The sequence below is a fragment of the Crotalus tigris genome, unplaced genomic scaffold, assembly GCF_016545835.1.
Source record: "Crotalus tigris isolate CLP2741 ecotype Arizona unplaced genomic scaffold, ASM1654583v1 scf7180000017771.5222438, whole genome shotgun sequence".
Classification (NCBI taxonomy): domain Eukaryota; kingdom Metazoa; phylum Chordata; class Lepidosauria; order Squamata; family Viperidae; genus Crotalus; species Crotalus tigris.
The window spans coordinates 2924424-2949847 of NW_024096622.1; the positions used below are offsets into that span (position 1 = coordinate 2924424).

At 36.2% G+C, this 25424-nt stretch overlaps 1 protein-coding gene across 1 annotated transcript in view; it reads left to right on the forward strand.

The window, feature by feature from the left end:
* Window positions 1-9391: 9391 nt before the first annotated feature.
* The window catches only part of FBXO28 (F-box protein 28), a 41891-nt gene continuing 25858 nt past the window's right edge, over window positions 9392-25424 (forward strand). Inside the window, exon 1 of the mRNA XM_039341694.1 lies at window positions 9392-9659. Coding sequence (XP_039197628.1) covers window positions 9441-9659 — 219 coding nt within the window. The 5' untranslated portion in view covers window positions 9392-9440. The remainder of the gene's footprint in view (window positions 9660-25424) is intronic.

Consider the following 25424-nt stretch of genomic DNA (forward strand, 5'->3'; position numbering starts at 1 on the left):
TTTTCTGAAGAAGTCCACTTCTTGCAACTGTATTTTATCTGGCTGAGTTCCAAAACTGTTAAATAATAACTAATTACACTTTTCCTCAATAGCCTGTGCAGTTTTAAAATAATTATTTTTCAATCAGTCTATTCAAGTGTTTAGATTATTTTCTTGTCAGTTAGAAGCCAAGTCCTAGGTCAAGCATGATGCCTTGTATCAACATGAATAAATTTATACAGTTTTCTCAACAACAGCATGGAAGTGGTTTGCCATTCTTTCAAGATATCTTTTGACTTCACATTTTATCTAGACCCCTGAGATTCCCTAGATCTCCCATCAAAATACTGACTGTAACTTCTGAACCCTGATAAGATCTAGCAGATGCTGTTTATTTAATCTTTTTTTTTTAAAAAAAAGATATAGCTGATAGAACAAGCAACTGACAAAAAGAATAAATCTGATGACAACCCTTTCTGTCAAAATTGATCTTCTATTCTCACTTTTCTTTTTATTAAATTGTTTTTCTTTTTGTGTAATTTTCTCCAGCAATGACATTTGTATATATCTTTATAAAAAAAAATCTATAGGAAAGTATCACCACATACTAAGGCTACAGCTGCTAAGGGAGAAACTTGAAGCGTTACTTATTGTCTGATTGAAGCAGTGATTGATAAGAAAGGATTCCTACATGTTTTTTCTCTGTTCATCTAGAAAAGCACTGAATCATAGATCTTGTAAACCCAATAATCATGTTCCAATAGTTTTATAAGTTTTCACAGTACTGTATATGTTATTGAGGACTCCTTGTCCACATCTGAAGTATGTTAATTCTCAATGCTGACTTGAGAACGTTGAAATGTTTTTCACATTTATATCCCATATATCTTTTATTTACATAACCTTATTATTATTAATCTCCCTTATTCTTCTGTTAAAAATCTGAATTTCAATTTATCATAAAACTAAGATATAACAAATAAGTGTTTATTGAATATAGTATATTGGAACTGGTGGGATTCACACAAAATGTTAAATCATAAACTATGATTTACAAATTACAAAAATTGGATTCATAAAAAAATTAAGCAAATAAACCATATTATGTCTTGATATTTTTGTTAACTGAATGGGTTAACTATTAAAACTTTCAAGCTGTACTTACATGCTATATTGAATCATAAATTAACTGGATGTTAGTATAATGTATTGATTTCAAATCTAATTCTTGTGCTTATACTATAATTTTGTTTCAGGCAAATTCAGAAAATTGAGCTAATTGGCTGCAATTGGGCTGATAACCATGGTGAATTTGTGTAGATATAGCTGTGGGTTGCCTTGTGAATAAATCCATGTTTTTTGTTTAGACCAGCTTAGCTCCATTATCAGATAATAGATCATATGCTCCTAATAGTAAATCTAAAAACTGAGTTATGACACAGAGCAACAATGTAAGAGAGATTGGATGGACTGATTAGAAATGATTACTTGTATGTTCCTTTCACGCTGATTATTTGTACATTGTTGCTCAGATTATCTTTTAATTAAGCTTCCAATACAGCGATGAATGCAAACATAACTTACATAAAACATGGAATGGGGATAAGACAGACAAAAAAGTCTGAATAGAGGACATGGCAACACCTGGAGACATTAGAACAGAAGAGAAAGAACTGGAAACGATAACAAAATATAACAGAAATAGAATGACTGTGGCAAAATAAAACAAAAGTAATACCAATAGCAATAGGTGCTTTGGATGCAATCCCAAAACAGCTGGAGCACCACTTGAATATCATTGGCACTGGCAAAATCACCATAAGTCAATTGTTAAAGGCAGCTTTATGCAGAACAGCTTACATCCTCTGTGACAATACCTTTAACACCATGAAACAGCAACATATTCTATCTGAGGTCCTTGGGAAGGACTCAGTTGGTTTATAAAAATGCCAAATCCAGTGTAAACATCTGGCTGATTGAGTGACCATGCATAGTAATTCAGTGTGTATACCACTCAATGCCCAACATCTTAGGGCAGTTCACAAAAAGCTATAAAAATTACAGAACAATATAGCTGTATATTTGTTATAACTATTAAAAAAAACCAGCAAAGAATGGCAAAACCAGGCAGCAACAAACACACCTGCTCCTAGGAAGGAGACTACACCCATCCTAGCCAAACGCCTGGGCAAACAACTAAGTCTTCCAAAATGCCGTAAGGATGTAGGCTACCCAGATCTTGGGTGGACCTCATTCCACTCCTACAACAAAGAAGGTGTGTGCTTCTGGGCTCCTGGTAGAAAATATTGTTTAATTGAAGGAACCCACAGCATGCCAACCCTGTCAGATCAAAGTGGTGGGCAGGTACTAAGGGAAACAGGTAGTCCGACAAGCACCTGAATCCTATGCCATGTGGGGCTTTATAGGTAGTGACTAGCACCTTGAATCACAGTTGGAAGCAAACTGGCAATCAGTGCAGCTCTCAGAAGAGAGGTATTGCATAAGCTGTATTATGTTCACTGTTCACTTGCCATAGTCTGAACCAGTTGAACTTTCCATGAGTCTTCAAGGACAACCCCACGTGGAACACATTGCAATGATCAAGTTGCAAGATCACCAAGGCATGAATGACTGTCTGAAGAGCCCCCCAGTCTAAGAAGGGCCACAACTGGCACCAAGATAAAGTTCTGCAAAGGCCTTGGCCACACTGCCATCTGCTTATCAAGTAGGAGCTGTGAGTGCAGGAAGTTGCCAAGATTACATTCCACTCTTGAAAGGGAAAGTGGTATCATATCCAAGGTTAAAGATAGTGCCACAACAGAATAGAGGATATTGTGAAAATTGGCACTTAATCAAATCATACCAACAACAACATAAAAATCCAACATAGGAAAACCACAACTAAAATCACAGAGATTTAGGCTTTGTTTTATCAGTCTTTTTATGATGAAAAATTTACAATAAACAGGACAAATCCTATTGACTAACATTTCTAACTCCTGTCTCAAAATTCCATTTATGACCATCCAAATCCATTCTCAACAACAGCCTCACTCAGAAGAGTAAAAAAGAGAAAGAAAGAAGGTTGGGGGTGTCAAGGTTGAATTGCTAAGATGCTTATTGACCTCTGTCGCTACTCAACTTCCTATAGAAACGGTGAGGAGGGAGAGCCTGGGAAAGAAACGGGAGTTTCAAGAAGCTGTCCACGGACTGTGAGATCCAAGGTCATCAAAAGCAGGTGTCTCACAGAGAAATGGACCGTTCCTATAACTGAAGGGATGTGATTCGGCAATGTGAACACTTGGTGGGTGGGGTTATGAAAAGCCATTGTTAACTAACCAGATTTTCGCACAGGAAACCTAGAGTTGATTTGTGTGCCAGGATGTGTATTCAATAAAGATTATCTCTTATGGTACCTCAAGACTACAGAGTTTCTTCAATATTGAATTCACCAACCAGACGGTTGACGGGGGATATATACTGTGCTACATAATGCTTATTAATATTTTTTGTATTTCCCCTTCCCACTCCATTTCGATGAAGGTATCCCAAAAAATCCAAATGAACTAAATTACAATACATTGTCATTTTTCACTACCTTTCTCAGATGGATGTCCATGTACACTGTATTTATACACTGCATCAAACTAAAAGTTTGGTTTAGTATGGTATGTAACTTTTTTTAAAAATGAAGTATGCTTTATCATACTTTATCCCTTTTTTGTCTCATTCTTTCTGATTTTATACATTTACACAATCCACACTGTCTTCATACAACCGCACAGATTGCTTCCTAATGGATTTTAGAAATTATTTAGAGTGCACTTCTAAAGTAGCCTGGACTGGGATGAACACATCACATAGTGATGTTTTGCTTCTATTTTCTGCTTTTTAATAATAGGATTTTAAAATATTTGTGTTCTGCTATTCAGTTATGACTTTGAAATCATAATAAAACCACAGCACAGATTTACAGTAGGTAACTCATCAATATAAACCAAAGTATGTGCATTTTTCAGCCTGATATCCCTCAAAAAGTAAGCAGGAAATAGATATAACCTCCATGCCCCCATATACACTTCAGATACTGGGAGCTTATAGCATGCTTCTGAAACTTATGTAAATCCTGAGAGACTGATAACATCCTTGAAATATCCTCATCATAGACCATTTAGGATTTAAAAAGGCAAATCAATATACTGGGAAGGAAAAATAAAGAAAATCAGTTATTGGTATATCAGATCTAATTTGGAAAACTGTGACTCTGGATTTACATAAGCTTCAGAAGCATGCTGTAAGCTCCCAGTACCTGAAGTGTGTATGGGGTACACAAAGGTTTTATCTCTTTCCTGCTCATGTTTTTCCTGCTTATATTAGAAAGAGAGAGTAGTAAGCTAAAGCTTGCCTGAAGTCATTCTATAGTTTAATTGATCATCCTCAGAATTTGCAGGAAAATCTAAACATTCAATTGTCATGGGGTTGAGTAAGCTAAGAGTTAACTTGAAGGAAAGAATAAAAAAAGGATCAAAGTCATAGGTCCAGTCAAGGACTTGTATTCATTAGTATAGCTACAGTGATTTCTCAGCTACATCTCTGACAGTGATGACCCTCAATTTAAATAGAATTAACCAATTAACTTATGAAATACTTGCAGTTGAATTAATTACAACTCTCTTTGGGGTTGATTACAAGGGTCCAGGATAAATGTACCCATAGCAAGAACTAATAAAGACTCTAGAGACCCATTCATGAATCTTTTCACATGTTAGCCTTTAGATCAGTGGTTCTCAACCTGTGGGTTGGGACCCCATTTGGGGTCGAACGACATTTCACGGGGGTCGCCAAACAGCGCAGTCCGCCATTTTTTCCCCTTTTCCTTAGCTGTGCTACTTCCTTTTATTCTACTGGCTTTTGAAAGCCAATAGAATAGACTCTCTTGAATAGAGTCTAATTCTATTGGCTTTCAAAAGCCAATAGGAATTGTCCAGGCTGTCTCTGCCCTGCTGAGCCGGCCAAAAGTCCCATTCTGCAAACGGTGCTGCACCAGTTGAGTAGTCCTCGACTTACGACCGGTTAAGTAGTCCTTGACTTACAACCGGTTGGGGGGTCACAGCATTAAAAAGGTTGAGAACCACTGCTTTAGATATCCTCTTCTTCCTGTTCCTTTCTACCCAGATTTTTTCTTGTATACCATATATGCCGGCGTACAAGGCGACCCGGCGTATAAGACGACCCCCGTCTTTGTCGACGAGTCTCATTCCTAGAACGTCGTCTTATACGCCAGAAACTACCAGTATTTCCGGCGTATAAGACGACTCGGCGTATAAGATGACCCCCATCTTTGGCTCTGATTTTAACGCTTGCGGAAGTCGCCTTATATGCCGGCATATACGGGACCATGATTTTTCTTGTGTGACACCCTACATGCCCTTCATGTGGTCTAAAAGGCTCTAAAATAATTATTTTAAACTGCAGACTATCAAAACCACAAATTACCTCAGGACTGCCTTAGCAGGTAAATGTTTGAGATAGGGACCAACACCTAGTATCTCTGGCAAGCTTTCAGGGATGGCCTATTAATCTACTGCTTCAAGCAATGCCAGGTTCTGTGTTCAGCCCTTACTTAAAATTTCTCACAATGCCTTAGATCAGACATGTCAAACTCGCGATGTCAATGGTTTTGCCATTGCTGGCAATGGGATGGGCGCGGCTTCCAGATGACGCATCCAGCCCGCAGGCCGGCAGTTTGACACCCCTGCCTTAGATCATTGTTTCTCAACTTTGGAAGCCTGAAGATGTGTGGATGGGGAGTTCTAGAAGTTGAAGTTCACCCACACTTAAGCTGCCAAACTTGAGAAACACTGTCTCAGAGCCTTGTGGGGAATCATAATTGCAGCTATATTATCCAGGTAGAACTGTTGTCTGTACCTATTGAAGAAGATGGTAAGGAATACTGGAGGTCACTTTACTGAGGCTTTTGTCCTCTTTTAGCCTAAAGAGACTATATAAGTTAGATGCAGCACATCTGAATAGCATGGACAATGGATTAGAACAGAGGTCCCCAACCAGGACTGGTTACGTGGAGAGAGGTTTTTTCACGGTTTGTGTGATGCCTGCATCCTGCGGATGGGGATTTGTTTGTTTGTGTGGACCAGTTGCTGGCATGCTACGGCCTAGTACTGGCCACGGACCAGGGGTTGGGGACCCCTGGATTATAATTTAATATCCCATGATTTATTTTAATTACTTTATATCTTTTTTTTTAAAATGTTCATTGTATTGGAATCAATTGTGGGTTATTTACTGGTTATACTGCCCTGAGTCATATTCCAAGCAGGCTGCTATTTGAATTGAAGTAATAAAAATAACAGTTTCTTTAAAAATACAACTACAGCCCTAGTATTTCCTAGTGGTTTCCTATCCAACTACTAATCCTGTTTAGGTTTTTGGGGTTACAGATAACAACTCATTTCCAGATACTAAGAAGTAATGATAAACAATTGAATTCACAAACATGTTAGTGCTCTAGGTCTCTAGGCAAAACAGGATTGCAAATACCACCCATGCATTTGACATCATCAATTAGGTGATGCAAATATAATTTTCATACTTGCCTCACTTATTATGATGCAACTATATAATGACTACTTATGTAATTTATATTATTGTATGTGCATTATTATGTTGGCAATATGCACTTTGCTGATTTTAAAATGATGGGGCTTTGCTTGTTTGTGTGGACCGGTTGGTGGCATGCTGCAGCCTGGTACTGGCCAACAGATTGGGGGGTTGGGGACCCCTATTGTAAATTACATGTGACTAATTTAAAGTGATACTTGCTTTTGATATGGAAGCATACAGAGACACTATGTTGTTTTTAATTTATTGATGCCTAGTGTTGGTGAGAATTTCTACCATAATTGCAAATGTAAATTAGTAACACTTCTCAATCAGCATTACCATTGTTCTTGTTGCTATTTCACCAACTAGGCTACAGTTTATCTCTCTCATTGGAACCTATCTGAATTCCAGACATATATTCAGAGAGGGAAGAATGGAATAAAAACCTGTTTTAACTAAAAATTAAAGGGAAGGATAATTAGAGGTACAAGGGCAGAAAAGAATTTGAATAAGTACATATTTGACAGAACTGCCATGTCAGAAAAAGGATTCATCTGGACAAGCCAGTATTGGTGAGCAGGATATTTGAGTTTGCTCTCTGTTTCCTCCAAAATTAGTCTTATAACATTAGTTTACTGAACAAGCACAACTGATTTCATTGTCATTGCTCTATAACATAAACATGATTTAAAATAAGATTTTTTTCTCTCACATTAAATAAAATCAAACAAATCCACTAAGCCTTAGTGGCATGTGTGTGAATACAACCCAAGTGTAAGGAGTTATATTAAAGTCCCATAAAGTACCTTCTGCCAGTCAATAGGACAATGAGAGAATGTATACACATTATGGCAAAACGAATAGGAGCACAGTAACTTTATCAGGGTTCAGTACATTGCAGTGATGATGAACAGGTTATTTAAAGAATGCTAATATAGCCCTCAAGCTCCAGATAACTTAAATCTGAAAAAAAGGGAAGGTATCAATCATTTCATGTACAATACCAAATAACTTAGAACTGAATTAATTTTACCCATGTCCTGAGTTATAGAATTTTAAAGGAGAAAGATACAAAAGTTTCCATATCACTTCTTGAAGAGGGCATAGATAACTGATGAATAGACTTTACATCTCAAGAAATTTTAACAGTGAGCCAAATAGAACAATCTCCCAAGGTACTAGTACAGTTTAAGAGCATTAAATAAAAACCACATATACATTGATACTTAAAGGTGTCTCCTCTATCACAATTAATATAAGGTATGTATGGGTTTTTATGGGATTGTTATGTGGTGTCTCAGTTATTGGTTCAAACTATATATAGTTTTTTGAACTACACTCACCCCACAATGCTAGCACTTGCAATATTGGAATGTTTATATGCTGTAGCTCAGCTGTTGACCTGCTGCTTCACTAAGGGTTCCATGATAGATTTAAAAAATAAAATAAAATTGAACAGTTGCAAATATGATTATTTTTTATTCAGAGCTTTCCAGAGATGTGACAATTATTTCAAGGATTCCTTCCAGGGTAAAAGGGTTAAGAACAGCATGATTGAGGGGGTTATATTGTTGCATTGTTAACCACACAATATCATGCTCTTCAGATGGGTGGTTTTATACATTTTCTAAATAAATCTCCAGGACACTATTTCTGATTTTAATTGGATGCAGTAGATGATTTTTTACTATAGCTATTAAGCAGAAGAAACTCCCTTCTCATTTTTGTTTTTGTGCTAATTATCAAATCATCCACTGTGTTTTCAAAAACTGTGAACATATTACTAACTAAATATTTAACAATTTACAAGAAGAATCTAAAAACAAAATCTGCTTGTGCAGATTCTTCCTAAATGAAAAAGAGAATAATCCAAAGTTTTTAAATGTAAAGGATTTTACATTTGTGGATATAATGAAGCAGAAGAAATAGTTTATTAAGAGAAGGAATATCCCAAATTAATGCATATTTACAATATATTAGGGCTTACCAAACCTGTAAACTAGCTTTAATTAATAGATAAAAATACTTTTTCATATTGATTTTATCTTCCTGGCAGTTTAATAGCGTGTTTTACTTTACAGAGCTATGCAGCCACTTTTCTAAGTGACATAGTACTGTAATTAGCCACACAGTGATTATTATAGAATGCAGTCATTCACGAGTGTCTATCACACATAGACACTTCAGCTTAGTGGACAACCAACATTTCGTAAGCAAAGATTATTCACTAGAATGGGGAAGGCATCGGTGAAGAGGCTTTGTTTTTCAGCTTGGACTGTACTGCTTCATTACTGTCTTACATTTCTCGTGCTCACTCACCCACATACGGAAGGGAATCTGGGAATCTGTATATGGTTTGCAAGGTCTGATTCTTGGTAACCGAAAAAGGAGTTCATTCCAAAACCTAATGAATTAGGCTGTTGCAGCTTCCCTGATGCTACTGTAGTAAGATCTTTACGTCAGGGGTCACATCTTTTAGAACCCGGATTGCATTGCATTTTGCGAGTCGTCCTGCTCATTCTGCTGGCTTCTTCTCCAAAGCTCTCAACCGGCGGCATCACTGTGCCAGTCAGCAAATGAAACAGAAGAGAAGAGAAATTGTGCTGGCATATTCCTGCAAGTTTGAATACTTCGACAACCACCAGAAACCGAAAGGTGCCTGGAACGGGCTTGCAGAGAAGTCTAGCAGTTTAAAGCTGAGACTGCGGAATTCCAAAGACTGAACAATTCGACCCAGAAGCTGCACTCTGTCTCTTTAAGTGTCTCGCCGAAGAAGGAGGCGGTAACGTTGCCACAGGAAGTGCCCCCTCCCGGAGCCGAGGAAGGAAATAGGCCCCAAGATGGCGGCAGTTGTAGCGGCTGAGCGGCTCCTGTCGGAAGGGGAAGGAGGCGCCATGGATTCGGCGCGGCTCTCCCCACCTCCTCTGCCACAGCCCCGGGGGGAAGCACCGTCCCTGGAGCAGCTCCCGCAGAGCAACACGCTGGTGGGGCTGCCCATTGTGGCTATCGAGAGCATCCTCAGCTTCCTTTCCTACGACGAGACCAGCCAGCTCCGCTTGGTGAGGGGCTGAGTTGCGGTGGGATCGAAGGAGGGCTGGCGAAGAGGAGATTCTCGGTCTTGGCCGGGTAGAGATTTGGGGACCCAATGGGGACGTAGACATGCGCCTTTCTGTCTCCCACCTTTCCGACCCCTATTGCGGATCGCAAGTATTTCCTCTTAGGCAAAACCGAATCGAAGTGTAAATCTTCCCTAAACTCCCAAGATTAGCTTCTTGGCTGTTTTTGTTCTAATCGGAAATGCCCTGGGGTCAGTACAAGAGGGGGGAAATGCCGAAGTTGGGGTCGGAGTGGATGACCTTTAGGGCTTCTTTTTTGAAGCCTTGCATGGAATGAAAAGGTCTAGTGTACTTTTTAGGAGAAGGGATCCCCGATTTGAGGATCACATGATGCAACCCCTTTATGACGGAAAGGAACCCCTTAGATTTTCTCATCTTATTTGGGTTCCTGTCGCGCTGGCATCCATCCTTTTTTCCACCCACCACTTATCTTTTGACTTGCTTTAAAAATGCTACTTTCTCAGGTTTTTGCCATGTAGCAGTTTCCACAACTGCTTCTCTCTGCCTGGATTAGATTTCCTCATCCAGAATTTATTTTATCTAGCTGTCTACAGGAAATGTGTGGGTAATATACTATATATTTGGGACTCATATTACTTTTTAAGTAATAAGCATATGCTTTACAACCATTAGAACATGATAAAGACCCATATTCTGAAGAACTCACATTATCCAGATGTAGAAGATGTATGGGATTAATGAAAAGGGAGAGAAATGTGTAGAAAAGTAGAAGTATCTTTGTTGTATCTTTTAAGTGTTTTGGTACAAGAACAAGAATTAAGATAAAATGTGCTTGAATATAATTAAGTGGGAACATAAACTAATAGTCATATGTATATAAATTTCTTGTTAAATTATTGTGCTTGTATGTCTTATTACAAGGCATATTATATATAGCTTTATCATTAGTTATATCCCACCTTTATTATTTTTTATATTTTATAAATAACTCAGGGCAGCAAAAAGTGAAAAAAATAGCACTGCTGAAAATGATTGTAGTTTGCTCTTCCTGTCAATATTTTCTGAAAAAAAAAATGGAATCTGATGACTAGTTTAGGATGGTCATAAAACTTTCAATACATGGGGCTGCAAGCTCTATCATCCTATAGAATGTGGCTAGGACTGGTGGAGCTTATTGTCTAAAACTTGCAGGCCTCTATAGGGGAAAGACTCTAGAGACAATTGCCTTATTCTTTTATGCACCAACACAAGCAGAAATTACAGAACATTTTTTCTTGATATTACTGTAGTGAATATGGATTTGTTCTTGCAACTAAAGGACCAACTGTCTAATCCTGTGTATAATTTATGTTAAAAGTCAAATATGCAAACAGATCAGTGCTGATTTATCTGAGGTTGCTTTACCTGGAAATGCATGCAAAATACTTCTATGTGGAAAATCACATAGTTGAGTTTTAAAAATAAATTATTCTTGCTTTTGCTGCCAAGGCTATTCAGTATTTTGTGACAGTTTATTATTAACTACAGAATTTTGTCTGTTTTGTTAAGAGCATGTGTGACATGTGGTCAGAAAAATAAGGAGTTAACCAATGTTAGAGCTGAGAAAATTTATCCAATTATAAATTCCATTTCCACCTTGCAGGTTTCATTGTCTCTTACTTCTGCATGAAGCAGACTGCAGCTCTTTAAAAATAGACACATGTTTAGATATCTTAGGAACCACACAAAATGTCTCCTGGTTAGAACAATAGCTTATAAAAGAAAATGTGCAGCATTGCTTTTGTGCTGCATCTGTCTGATCAGTACTGAAGTCGAGACTTATTGCAGCCCAGTGTTATGCATTTTTCTTTCAGAAACAAGTTTAACTGCGTTTATTGAGGTTTCCTTCAGGTAATTGACTTTGGGATTGCAGACTTGATATTATTAGAATTGATATAGCTTGATCCTTGCTTTGAAAAAACTAACAAAGTATTGTATTCCATTGATCATTATGATATTTAAAATTAGGCTGTGTTGACTGAAAGCATTGCAGTATAAGAAAGTTACATTGGGTCTCTAGTTGATTGTAAAATAAAAAGTCAATCCTTTTGATTTGCCAAAGTATTTATGTATTGCAGACATCAAACAGATGTAGCTAAGCAACCAAACACACTCAACCTATTTTCATTGTACCTAGCAATTTGCATGAAAATTCTGGGTTAGAGTTTTTTCCAACATCAGTATCTGGAAGAGAAAGTAATCATACACAGTAATAATTTAGCATGATAAATGTTTAATGCAGTGCAAGACATATAACGTGTGAAATACATTTTCAGAGTAGACCATAATTTGATTTATAATAGTGGCTAGAACTATAATTTGCACTAAGCCTTACTGTGGTTTGCTTGGTTTTGACTAAGATAATGTCTGAACTGAGTCTTTGGTTTATAAATCATGATTTATGGTTCAATATATAATGTACAAACAGCTATTACAATGTAGCCAAAGCATGATTAAAATAATAGTTTAGTAGTATACCTGAACCTGGCTAATACTTTGACTAGAACAGGGGTGTCAAACTGCTGGCCCATGGGCCGGTTGCATAATGTGGAGGCCGCGCCCACTCCAGCTCCGGCAATGCAAAAAAAGTTGTGATACGTCGCAATACGTCACATGACATGGCGAGTTTGACACTCGTGGGCTAGAAGATACTGAGATAAATTATTTTGGTATCCTATCTACTATCAAACTTTAAAACAGTTCTATTCAGTAAAGTGTTTAAAATTTTATATCTCTTCTTAAGAAAACAAATGTTCTTGAAAATCCTCTTAAGAATTTACTTGTCCCTTTCTAACATTTGCTTGAGTATAATTATTTTTTTTAAATTTTAACTGTTAATGCACTTCTTAAATGAAAATGAAACATTAAGTTTATATTATCATTAAACTACATACTGTAGCTGGATAGTGTTTGAAGAACACTTGATAGCCATGGACATGCAAGTAGTCGTGCAACTAAAAAAAAAGAGAAATTTAGATAACTATGCAGTTAATTATCCAATTTTATAAATATTTTCCAGCCTAATTATATGGCTCTATAGTATATAAATCATACTTTATTGCTTGCATACTCTGTAAAGCACCGGTCATGTTTTTTTTCAGAAAATCATGAATTGAGCAAATAAAGCCTTATAATAAGGGGAGTGTATTTTTAACATGCTTTGTTAATTGCAGTCTTTTGTTTTACTCTTAACAGTTTTGCTGGGCTCCAGTGTTAACACATAACAGATAATAAGCTGTAACAGTGGTGGCAAACCTATGGCACGGGTGCCAGAGGCGGCACTCAAAGCCCTCTCTGTGGGCACGTGCATTGTCCTAGGCCTTCAGCTGAGTTTTATAAAACCTTTTCCCTTTAGGCCTCCGCCTAAAAAAGGTTCAATCAATCAGTCAATTTCAACTTCTCATGGGAAAAAAAAAGATCTTGCAAAGTTGGAATTGATTGATTGAACTTTTTAGTCCCACCCAGTCTGCTGTTACCACTGTAGCCACACCCACCCAATGGGCCACACCCACCCAATGGGCCACACCCACCCAATGGGCCACGCCCACCTGGTACCCAACAATGCATAAGTGGGTTTTGGGTTGCAGTTTGGGCACTCGGTCTCTAAAAGGTTCGCCATCACTGAGCTATAACAACCTTTCATTTCTAAAGATTTTTTAAAATCCCTGATTTATGTTTCCAAAAGTAATCTGGCATAAAGCAGTTCTTGCTAATTATATGATTCTTTGTTAAAATGGCTTTGGTTATTGTAAATATAGACCCAGACTTAGTGAAGGTCCAACTATAGGTTTTCTGACTGTAGGAATAGAAGAAAACGATAATTTCTTCAGTTTTTCTGAAGAAAGACAGAATATAAACACATAAAATGAACAAAGTGTCTGACAGTTTACAGAAATGTAAGTAAAGCACAAAAGAGAGCAATTCCAGATACCATACTCTTATTAGTCTCAATAGTTTCAGTGAGAACATGGAAGCAAAGAGAATTACTATCTACCACATGAATTTGATTTTGGGCAGAATGTTTCTGAATAGTTACAAAAAAGCAGTAAATTACTTAGTGGTAACTCACAGTAACTATTGAGTTTTATGTCCCTCACTAGAATAATCACACTCTATGATTAAGAGTGAATTTAATCTAACCAAATATCTAGGAAAGATTGGGTGTCTTAAATTGGTGTCCATGTATTTCTTTTAATTCTCCAAGTAACATGGTCTGCTAAATATTGAAAGAAGGCGTCCTTGGTGCTCTCTGACCTTCGTTGTTCTCTTGCCAACATTTCATTACCCAAACTAGGTAGCATCATCAGTGCTAGAATGATATTGAAAGAAAAAACGTTCCATTTCTGGGGAAGCAATTGGGGACTAAGACAGCTTCACCAGTGGAGGAAGTAGCTTCCCAGATTCTTGTCTGAATGAAGGAGAGGACTTGGGATCACTGAGGGTGTCCTTACAGATAGTAGGATCATAAAACAATGATCTCAGTTTTAGAGATCTGGGAGTTAGGATGGACAGGAATGCCCAAGCCATGGTTTGGAGCCTTTCAAAAGGACACTGAGTTTGCTCATTTCCCTTCTTAATCACTTTTATTAGTCACTTATGGATTGCATTTTGGACATTAAGAATGTCCAGAAGGACAAGTTTAATTATACCGGGTGATTTTCCTCCAACCTGCAGTGAAAGATTTATGTAAGTTTAAAATTTAAAAAAAAAACCTTAAACCCCTTTTTATTACTTGGAAGTAAGTTACAAAAGGGTGATTTTATAAAGTTTTTAAATGGACAGGAAGGCCAGATTGACTGAAAACAAGATTTTGAAAAAGTTATAAGAATATTTCTTGTAATTTATTTATATATGACAATTGAGTGTAAGTGTAAGACATCTCTTCTTGGGAAAATGTTCTGGATGAGAGGAGACCTTGAAGGCTGGTTGCTAGAGGCAGCCAGAAACAATTAAAGGAGAATTCCCATTAATAGAGAATGGAGAAATATATTTTAGTTCTGGAAGAATTTAAGGATATTTGACAACATTGTACCCAGAACTTTTCTTTCGACTGACATAATAAAAATGGGCTTAAAAGAAGAAATAGAAGAGGATGTAACAAAATGATGCTGTTTCAGAAATGAATTTAAAATTGGCAGGATACAAAAATGATATTGGCAAAGATATTAAGCAGAGCCTACAAATGAAACTGGCTGACATTTTAATAGTTAAAAGGGTTACATACATAATATTTATAAATACAAAATAACTGAGTTGGAAGGGACTTTGAAGGTCTTCTAGTCCAGGGCTTTTCAACCGGTGGTACCCGTACCACCTGTGGTACATTAGCATGTGGCAGGTGGTATGCGGCCCTGCCCAGCCAAGTGTAATGGGGGAGGCAACGACCCAGCACAGCACAGTACTTACTGTGAGAGAACCCTCCGGAGCTGCAGAGTGGCTGGGGCGAGGCAAAGGCCCCAGGCTCACTTCCGGCTCACCCAGAAGAGAAAGGAGGAGGAGGGGACGGAGACAGGAGAGACTATAAAAGGAGGCAGTTTGGGCGGGAGATGGAGAGAGAAAAAAAGAAGCAGCCTTGGGAGGAGGCGGAGTCAGCTCTAGCTGCACCGAAGGGAGAGGAGGGTGGCGGGAGAGGAGATCAAGCATGCTGGTCATGAGCTGATCTATAATTTATGTGGCATCCATCTGTGCTGGTAACAAAAACAGGCAAGAAATGCAGCAGGGGAGGGGTCGCCCTCCACGAGGAATGAAGAAAGGCAGCAGTGAAGAAAGGCAGCATCGGCTGGAGGTGAGGCACAGAGGGAGGGAGGGAGATGGAGAGTGGAAGGATTCTTACCTGCTTTTGTGACTTTGAAGTTCTGGGATTTGTGCAATGTGGGCTTTGTGTTCTTAAGGAGTGTTTGGCAATTTCTATTTGGCTGATGACTGGTGTTAGCTTCTATTGCTCTGCTATTGTTAGCTGTAAGTTTTGTTGCAAGGAATTTTGAAGTATTTTTCTCCTGAATGGATTTTGCCTGTAGCATTCCTTTACTTATGAATGGAGACATTTGGGGAGGCTGCCTTAGCAGGCAGCCAGTACTTAACTACATTTTTTTCTTCCTTAAGTGCCAGCTGCTGGCTCCTTAACTTTCCTTTCTAACCAGTAGCTAATTCTTAAATGGGAATGCACCTTTTTAAGCTAGTTCCCTCAGCGGCTTGTCTTTTCTGTCTCTGGAGGTTTCTCCTTGTTTGATGAATATATGGAAGAGGGAAAATTTGGGTGTGTGTGTTCAAATTCTTCCTTCAGAAGGAGATGGGAATGAGAAAGAGGAAGGCAGGGAAGGAGGGAGGGAGGGAAGGAAGTCCCGCCTTAGCATTTGGCCACCAGCAGCCCTGCCATTGACTTTGCTTGTCAAAAGTTTGCAAAAGGTGATCACATGACCCTGAGACACTGTGACCATCATAAATATGAATCAGTTGCCAAGCATCAAAGTATAAATCACATGACCCTGGGCATGCTGCAATGGTCATAAGTGTGAAAATGGTCATAAGTCATTTCAGTGCAATTGCAACTTTTTTTTTTTTTTGGTCATCAAGTTTTTGACACCTTGCTAGGTAGTACACGAATATTGCCAAATTCTAAAAGTGGTACAATCGATGAAAAGGTTGAAAAGCCCTGCCCTATACCATTCAAGACAAATGGCTGTCCAATCTCTTCTTAAAAACCTCCAGTGATGAAGCACTCCCAACTTTAGGAGGGAAGCCAGTGGTTAGTTGTACTCACTGACAGAAAATTTCTCCTTAATTCTAGATTGTCTCTCTCCTTGATAAGTTTCCATCTGTTACTTCTTGTCCTGCCCTCAGGTGCTTTAGAGAATAGGTTGACTCCCTCTTCTCTATGGCAGCCCATCAAATATTCAAAGACTGCTGTCATGTCACCCTAGTGCTTCCTTTCGTTAGACTCACTAGACATACACAGTTTCTATAACTGTTCATTGTATGCATTAGCCTCTAGTTCCCTAATCATTTTTGTTGCTCTTCTCTGCACTTTTTCTAGAGTCTCAGCATCTAGATGATTTTGTAAGGTCTGTCTCAAGATGGTGGCAGCAACATGTGCCATGCATTCTTTATCTACAAGCTGGGTGATCAAACTGAAATTAATAAAGCCATTGGAGTACCAATTTAATATAGTAGTTAAGATATCAGGTAGAAACTAGGAGACTGTTGAGTTCTAGTCCTACTTTAAACATAAAGCCAACTGGATGACCTTGAGTCATTCACTCACCCACAGCCCTAGGAAAATAATAATGGCAAACCACTTCTGAAAAATCTTGCCAAGGAAATTGCAGGGATTTGTCTGGGCAGAAGCCAGGAATAAAAACTGATAAAGGAACAAAAATAATACATTAGATATTATCCAAAAATCTAAGAAAAGCAAATTTTCCTTGAAATTACAGTATTATCAGTTTAGACATTCAAGGAAGGAAGATGGGAGGTCAGGAGGAAGATTGTTTGTGAAAGCTAAAATAAGATAATTATATATAATAGAAAGAAAGATCCAAGTGCCATAATATACAATTTGTTCTGTAACATCAAATCCACAAGTTGTCTTTATTTATAGTCTGGAGATATTCATATATTAATCAGAAGACCACTGCCATTTAACTTCCATTTATAGGTAACCAGTGTCTGTTCTTAATAAATTCAGTCTTTAAAAGGTGATCTTTGCATGTGTGCCACTGTAATATCAGGCAGTAATAACTTCTTTAAGCTCTGCTAAATTTTATTATTTTATAAATTCTGTACTTATTGTATTTTTGTGCTGCTATTTATTTCATTATATTTCCTCTAATGAATGATACACCTTAGCTTCAGATAATTTGGTACCGTAATTTGTTCTGATATATACTTCTTTAGTCCAGTAAATGCTGGCAATAAAGTAATTCAATCAAAGGGTCTTTTTAAAAAAAATTGTAAACAAATAAAGGCCATAGTTTGATGCCATTGTTTGATAATCTCCGTTAGAGCTACACAAATTCTTTAAAAGAGGTCCCCTGGAACATATTGGGATGTTTACAGGCAGTCCTCAATTTAACAACCATTCATTTAGTTACTGTTCAAAGTTACAACAACACTTTGATTTAATAGCCAATTTTCACACTTACGACTGTTGCTGCATCCCCAGGGTCAGGTGATGAAAATTTGAGCTCTTGGCAACTGGCATGTATTTATGACAGTTGTACTGACCCAGGTCATATGATCACCATTTGTAACTTTCCCAGCCAGCTTCCAACAAGCAAAATCAGTGGGGGAAACCAGATTTGCTTAATGGTGTCATTAACAACTGCAATTTGCTTAACAGATGAGGTAAAACAGGTTATAAAATGGAGCAAAAATCACTTAGCAACTGCCTTGCATAGCAACAGAAATCTTGGGCTTGGTTGTGGTTGTAAGTCAAGGACTAGCTGTGTCAAAGAAGGGATGTGCCTATGCAAACATATTGCACAAACAGTGAAGCACCCCGAAAAGCCTGGAAAATGTTGCAGCTGCTTTAATCGATCCCAAAAAAATGTCTTTGAATATGTTACTATGCTTTTTGAAGTATCTTTCTGAAAGAATAGTTATAGCCTTTGTCTTTATTCTGTTGTATTATTTTTGAATTCTGAAATATAAATATCAAAGAAGGTAAAACATTCCAGGAAAACATTTCTATATTAAAGTTGCAGATGATGTGGGTAGAATATAGTGACATATAGACAGAAGTGCCGGTGAATTTAACAAAAAGCCAAGGAACGTTTGATGTGTGGGAACATAATAGAAAGCAATTAAGCTTTATGGATTGCAATTCACTCAGCATGTATTAAATTGGTTCATGCATTAAGCATTTTGATAGGAATTATAAGAAGTGGGATGGTAACGCTATGGCATATCTGATGACAAAAGACTGCAGCAAAATTCTTCAGTTTTTGCAACATTACAGTTCTCTTTATCTGATGTGCAAAGTTGTGGTCAACATGAAACATATAGTAAATGTCAAACTATCATAATGAAAAATAAAGGTATATTTAAAATATTTTACTGCACTGACATTATGAATAATATTATGTAATTCTACAGCAAAGTGTAGAAATTTTGTGACAGTATTAACTAGTCTGAATAGTTTAACATCATCAACAAATCTAACCTCTCTTCTCGTCCTCTAGAAACAGTTGATTACATTCACTAACCATTTATATATCTGATATTTAGATGTAAAGCATAAAATATAATATAAACCATTTATTTGATATTAAGAAGAGGTAATTTTCGTAGATCCATTTCACTGGTTCCAGACTTCGGATATTTTATGCAGAGTATTTTTCTGGAGTGGAATTATGGCTAGAATTTAATTATGGTTGAGTCTTGCATATAGTCTATTGGACTACTTTGCCAATATTTCTGTTAATCTCCTTTTGTCTTACTTCAAAGAACTATTTTATGCATTTTTAATGATTTTAGTGATTTTTAATGTGTGAATTAAATAGCATTGATCTTTCTCAACCCATTTTGTTTCTATCCAAGCTCCAGCTGTTGAACTACAGCTACATGGTCCTGCTTTACCACTAGATGTCAGTGTAACACTATAATTTTGTGCATTCCTGTCAAAAGACTCTTCAGTGTAATATCTTGTTACTCTATATTCAATTTTGCCATAAAGGATGGCTATCTTCTGTTATGTTTGTTAAAATACATTAATTTGGAAGTTTTTATATTTAATTCCCTTGAACTACCGGTAGTTGCATTATTACCTCTAAAATGATTGTGAATAGTAGATGACTGTATTTTGTTTCTGTCTGTATTAATAGCTGTATTTGTAAATGTAGCAGTACTGGAAAGTGTTTTACATTCCTGGGTATTAAAATCAAACTTAGAGAAGTTTGTACACTGCATTTAGGTACTAATATAAAAAAAATATGCTACATGTTTGTAGGATCAATCACATTGTTGTGTTTTTAGAATTCTGTTGTTTCAGAGCATCATTAAAGTAAAAATTCCAAGGAAGAAGCAGGATTCTATTTATAATACAGTAGCTACCATATATATATATATATATATATATATATATATATATATATATATATATATATATATATATATATATGTAGGTCTTGGGTTGTTCGGGTTTTCTCCCGCGTAAAATTGGAAGTGTCTGGCCAAGACACTTCCAATTTTACGCGGGAGAAAACCCGAACAACCAAAGACCTACATACAAACACCCGCGAAAACCTCAGAAAACATATATATATATATATATATATATATATATATATATATATATATATATATATATATATCTGTATTCCACCTTCATTATTTTTACAAATAAAGCGGTGAACATATCCAACACACTTTCCTCCGCCTATTTTTCCTACAACAGCAACCCTGTCAGGTGGGTTGAGTTGAGAGTGAATGACTGGCTCAAAGTCATCCTGCTGACTTGAATTTAGAGTCTCCCACTTTGTAGTCTGATGCTTTAACCACTAGTCCAAACTGGCTCCCTTTTACTTTCCAGTTACTTCTGTTGTTATTGCAAAAAAAAAAAAAAAAATGAAGAAAGTACAATACTGTGTATTTGTACTTGAGCATATATTTCAGACATCTTGAAATCTCAGTAGTTTGAATCCCAGTTTCTAGGTTTCAGAAAAATAATATTACAAAACTGTTCTGTAGTTGTAAATCAGAAGCTGTATGTTTCAGCAAAGTGAGGAAAGGACTGCAAAAGAATACCTTTTTTTACTTCAGGATTTGCTCCAATATTTGAACTGTATTTAGTGAGGTATACGGGTGCTGCTCAAGAGGACAGAACAGCTAGCCACTAGTTGTATACTCTTCCAGAATCTTGCTTTGCTTTGAGACTGATTTGATTGTACAACTAAAAACTTGCTATTAATGTTAACCAATTTTTCATATCTGATTTGAGGACACTACAGGCTGATTGCAAGTTGAAGGACACTTTATTTGCTTTGGAAGGTCGGCTAGCCTATCTTTTGATAATCTACTTCTGCTTACTAGAACATGACTGAGATTAGAGCCAAGGACTTTGCTCTCCTTTTGTTTTCTTATTACAAAAACCTTGCTTGTTTTCTGTATTCTTCTTAAATCCACCATGACTTTTATTTGTCTTCAGTTATTGTTTACATTAAAACCAGTTGTTTTAATATTGCCTCCTGGGCATGGTATTATAAACTTCTTAGCATTTCTGCCTTCATTGTAATCTCTTAGGGATTTTTGCATTCTTCTAGAAGTCCACTGCAAACAAGCTCCTCTGCTTTTCCCTCATTACTGTAAAAATATTCATTAATAGCTATGTGGAATTGATCTTGCGGATTCTGAACTTATTTGATTTTTTTTAGTTTTTATTTTTCCTTTTTTCCACTATACAACAAAAATAAAACTGAAAAAAATACATTTTTTCCCTTAACAAAACTGTATTATACATCTCATATATATTATTTACAATTTATTTACATCAGTAATCGTGTCTTTTTCTTTCTTTGTTCTAGCCAATCATAACGTTTGTTCCATATTTCATAAAATTCTGTTGCCTCCTTGTCTTTTAATTCTAGTGTAAGATTATTCATTTCCGCGCATTCAAGAATTTTGTATATAATCATATCGTTCGTAGGTATATTTTCACTCTTCCAACACTGAGCATATACTATACGGGCTGCTGTCAATATATGTATAATGATGTACTGGAGTTGCTTTTCGATCTTTAAATTTATTATACCCAAAAGAAATAGTTCTGAACTTATTTGATTCTTAAGGAATAGTTTGAAGGCCACTGTGTACAGCTTTCAAGTTGAAGCATACTTGGTTCTTTTGTGAAATGATGAGTTCTATTTTCTCAGCGAAGACTAGCAGAGCTCCGGCTATCTGCTACAAATAGAGTAATTGTAGGAACTGCTATCCCTCCTTTATTGCCAAAAACCTCCACCAAACTAGAGCAGTGTAGTGATTTCTGGTAAACTGGAAAGATCCAGGCTCAAGCCCAATTCCCGTCCGCATCCCCCCCATGAAAACTCATTGGGTGACAGACCAATCAGTCTCTCTCAACTCAGCCTATCTCATAGGGTTGTTGTGAATGGAAAAATGGGAGAAGTCAGTGCTATACTGTATATGCCATCTTGAGCTCTTGAATAAAAGGCAGAATATAAATCAAACATACTTAACTTTGCCTTGCAAACAATTGGCAACCAGAGCCAATACTAATACAGAAATGTCATTGTGAATTTCTTAAAAGTATGTTAGGCAACTTTAACATCTTTTCTCTAGATTTTTTTTTTCTGTTTCTCTTTCTTTGCATGATAGGTTTGCATTCAAATGAAAAGCTTTAGAGCAAAGCTTGTCCTACCTTTTTGTAGATGGTAAACTTTTTGGCACAATCTTTTCTGAGAAAAATGTGGTAACAATAAATGGAAAGTGATAAACAGTGATAAAAATCTATCCTAAATCATGTAAAACATTAAATTAAATTATTAAACATTAAATTATTTTTAAAATGATTATTTTTTTTACTGTTTAGCATCAGTGCAGGCAATCTTTTTTTTTAAACTTTTATTGGTTTTTTAATTCTTAGAACAAAGTGCTCAAGACACACCGTGGTGCTGGGGAAAGCAAACATCCAGAAATAAAACCATATATGAATAACTCAAATCAACGCATCAAATATTCCCTCTCTATTTCCCTCAAATAGCTTAATATATTTAAGATAATCCATTTCTAATTTAAATTTCTATTAGTCCTAAACCTGTTTTGGAGCTTTATAAATTTACAATTACCATAATCAAATTTAACTTTAAATAAACACATTATCAATTCAGGTATCCTTTCCAGGTATATTCTAGTTCCTTAATTTTAACACAAGTCTTGTTTATTTCTTCTTCCATTAATATCTCCTAATTAAAATAAAATATTAGTCTACCCTATACATATCTAATCCATCCATCAATCAATCTCTTTAAGATAACAAGATAATATCAAACCTTAAATCATTTCAGTCCATTGGAAGAGATTCAAATTTCATTCAGTTAATTATCATACCTAATATCCATATTATCAAACAGAAACATCATCTTACTAAATTAACATTCGATTAATTATTAAGTCAATCCAGATCTAAAACACCTCTTCAATTTTCTTCATTCCATTACATAATAGTTTTCATACAAATAAACCTATTATTCCAAAAATACATTCTTTTTTTTTCCTATTTCTTTTTTTTTATTATTAAAAAGTTTTACAAGTTTTACAAAAAGAACAAAACCATACAAAGACAAAAAACAACATATACAAAAAAAACCTAAACATTACATAACAAAACCCCCTTTCCCCACCCCCCACCCAAACATCCCCCCTTCCCCCCGCCAGAGCTTCCCAGAGCAGAATATAGGCTTAATTAAAAAACAATTAAAAATTATATTTATAAAAAAGGAAAATATAACATTAAAACATATATATATATATATAAAATGAAGATTATAAAAAGGCTATATAATATTTTTTTATATCCAGTTTAAATTGTATAAATTTTATCCACTTATCCCAAACAGCAAGAAATTTCTCTTGCGTTTGTTCCTTTAAAAAAGCCGAAATCTTTGCCATTTCCGCCAAATGAGACACTTTAAGAAACCATTCCTGCAATGTAGGCAAAGATTCCTTCTTCCAAAATTGTCCTACTAACAGCCTCGCAGCTGTAATCAAATTTAACATCAATATAACCTCCTTTGTATCACAATCAGTAACTATACCCAACAAAAATAATTGCGGAGTAAATTTTACCCTCCTTCTAAAAATTCTCTGGATATTCCACCATATCTTAATCCAAAATGCTTTTATCTCTCTGCACGACCACCAAATGTGATAATAAGTAGCATCCATGCAACCATATCTCCAACATTTAGGTTGTAAGTCAGGATACATAAGAGACATTTTTTGTGGATCAAGGTGCCATCTATAAAACATTTTATAAAAATTCTCCCTTAAGTTCTGTGCTTGTGTAAATTTGACATTTCTGACCCAGATGGTTTCCCAGGTGTCCAATGAAACTGGCTCACCAAAGTTCTGCGCCCATCTGATCATACAATCTTTAATTAGTTCCGTTTCTGAATCCAATTCAACTAAAATCCCATAAATCCTCTTAATGTGGGTTTGTCTTTGATCCTTCACTTGCTTAATAAAATTTTCATCTTCTCTAAGAATACCCACCTTACAATCCACCTTCCATCTATCTACTAATTGCCTATATTGGAACCAAGAATAAATAATATTTTCTTGTGCTAACTCTTCCCGTGATTTTAACTGCCAGTTTTGTCCATCCCATCTAAGTAACTGTCTATAAGACACCATATCCATTTTAGCACCCCTTTTTATTCCTTCTATCGCATGCCAAGGTATAGCCCATAATGGTACTTTAAAATCACTTTTATAATATTTTCTCCAAGTCCTAAGTAAAGAAATTCTTAAAATATGAGCTTTAAAAACCCAATCCATTTTTTTATTAAATATTAAATAGGCATGCCACCCAAAAAGTAAATCCCATCCCTCTAGATGGAGTATCTCAAGATTTGTCAAATTTACCCAGTCACTGATTAATGTTAAAACCACCGCATCATAGTATAATTTCAAATTCGGTGCCTTGAGTCCACCCCTCTCACGGAAGTCTTGCATAATTTTAAACTTAACCCTTGGCTTTTTCCCTGCCCAAATAAATTTGTTAAGGCCTTTCTGCCATTCGCTTAAATTAATCTCATTCTTCAAAATCGGTAGCATTTGAAACAAAAAGAGAAACTTGGGTAGAATATTCATTTTTATCACTGCAATTCTTCCCATAAGGGATAATTGCAACTTCTCCCAATTCTTCAAGTCTTTCTGTACCCTAACCCACAACCTTTCATAGTTATTTTTAAATAATTTTGCATTAGAAACAGATAACATCACCCCCAGATATTTTACCTTATTAACAATTTCAAAACCCGTCAAATTAACCAAGGTCTGCTTCTCCTGGCTAGTCATATTTTTAGATAAAATTTTAGTCTTGTTAACATTAATCTTAAAGCCCGAGACCAAACCATAATAATGAATCAATTGTAATAACTTTACTACAGAATGAGTAGGTTGCGACAAAGTAACCACCAAGTCATCCGCAAAAGCTCTTAACTTACATTCTTTTTTATTAACTTCTATTCCTTTAATTTCCTGCGACTCTCGAATTTTAATTAACAATATTTCCAATGTTAAAACAAACAGCAACGGTGATAATGGACATCCCTGCCTGGTACCTTTCTCTATTGTGAAAACCTCTGACAACCCTCCATTAACAATAAGTTGTGCCGTTTGTTTTTGATATATTACCGTAAGAGCTTGTACTATCTTTTCACCAAAATTCATCTCCTCCATTACTCTTAACATAAAATGCCAATTCAATTGATCAAAAGCCTTTTCAGCATCTAAAAATATCAACCCTGCAGGGACTTGGTTGTTCTTGTCTAAATATTCTAATAAGTTAATAATTTGTCTAACATTATTTTTCATATACCTTCCAGTTATAAACCCAGATTGATCTTTATGCACAAGATGATGCACAACCCTCATAAGCCTATTTACTAAAATTTTTACAAATATCTTATAATCCACATTTAAAAGAGATATAGGCCTATAATTCTTTGGTAAAGTAAGATCTTGATCCTCTTT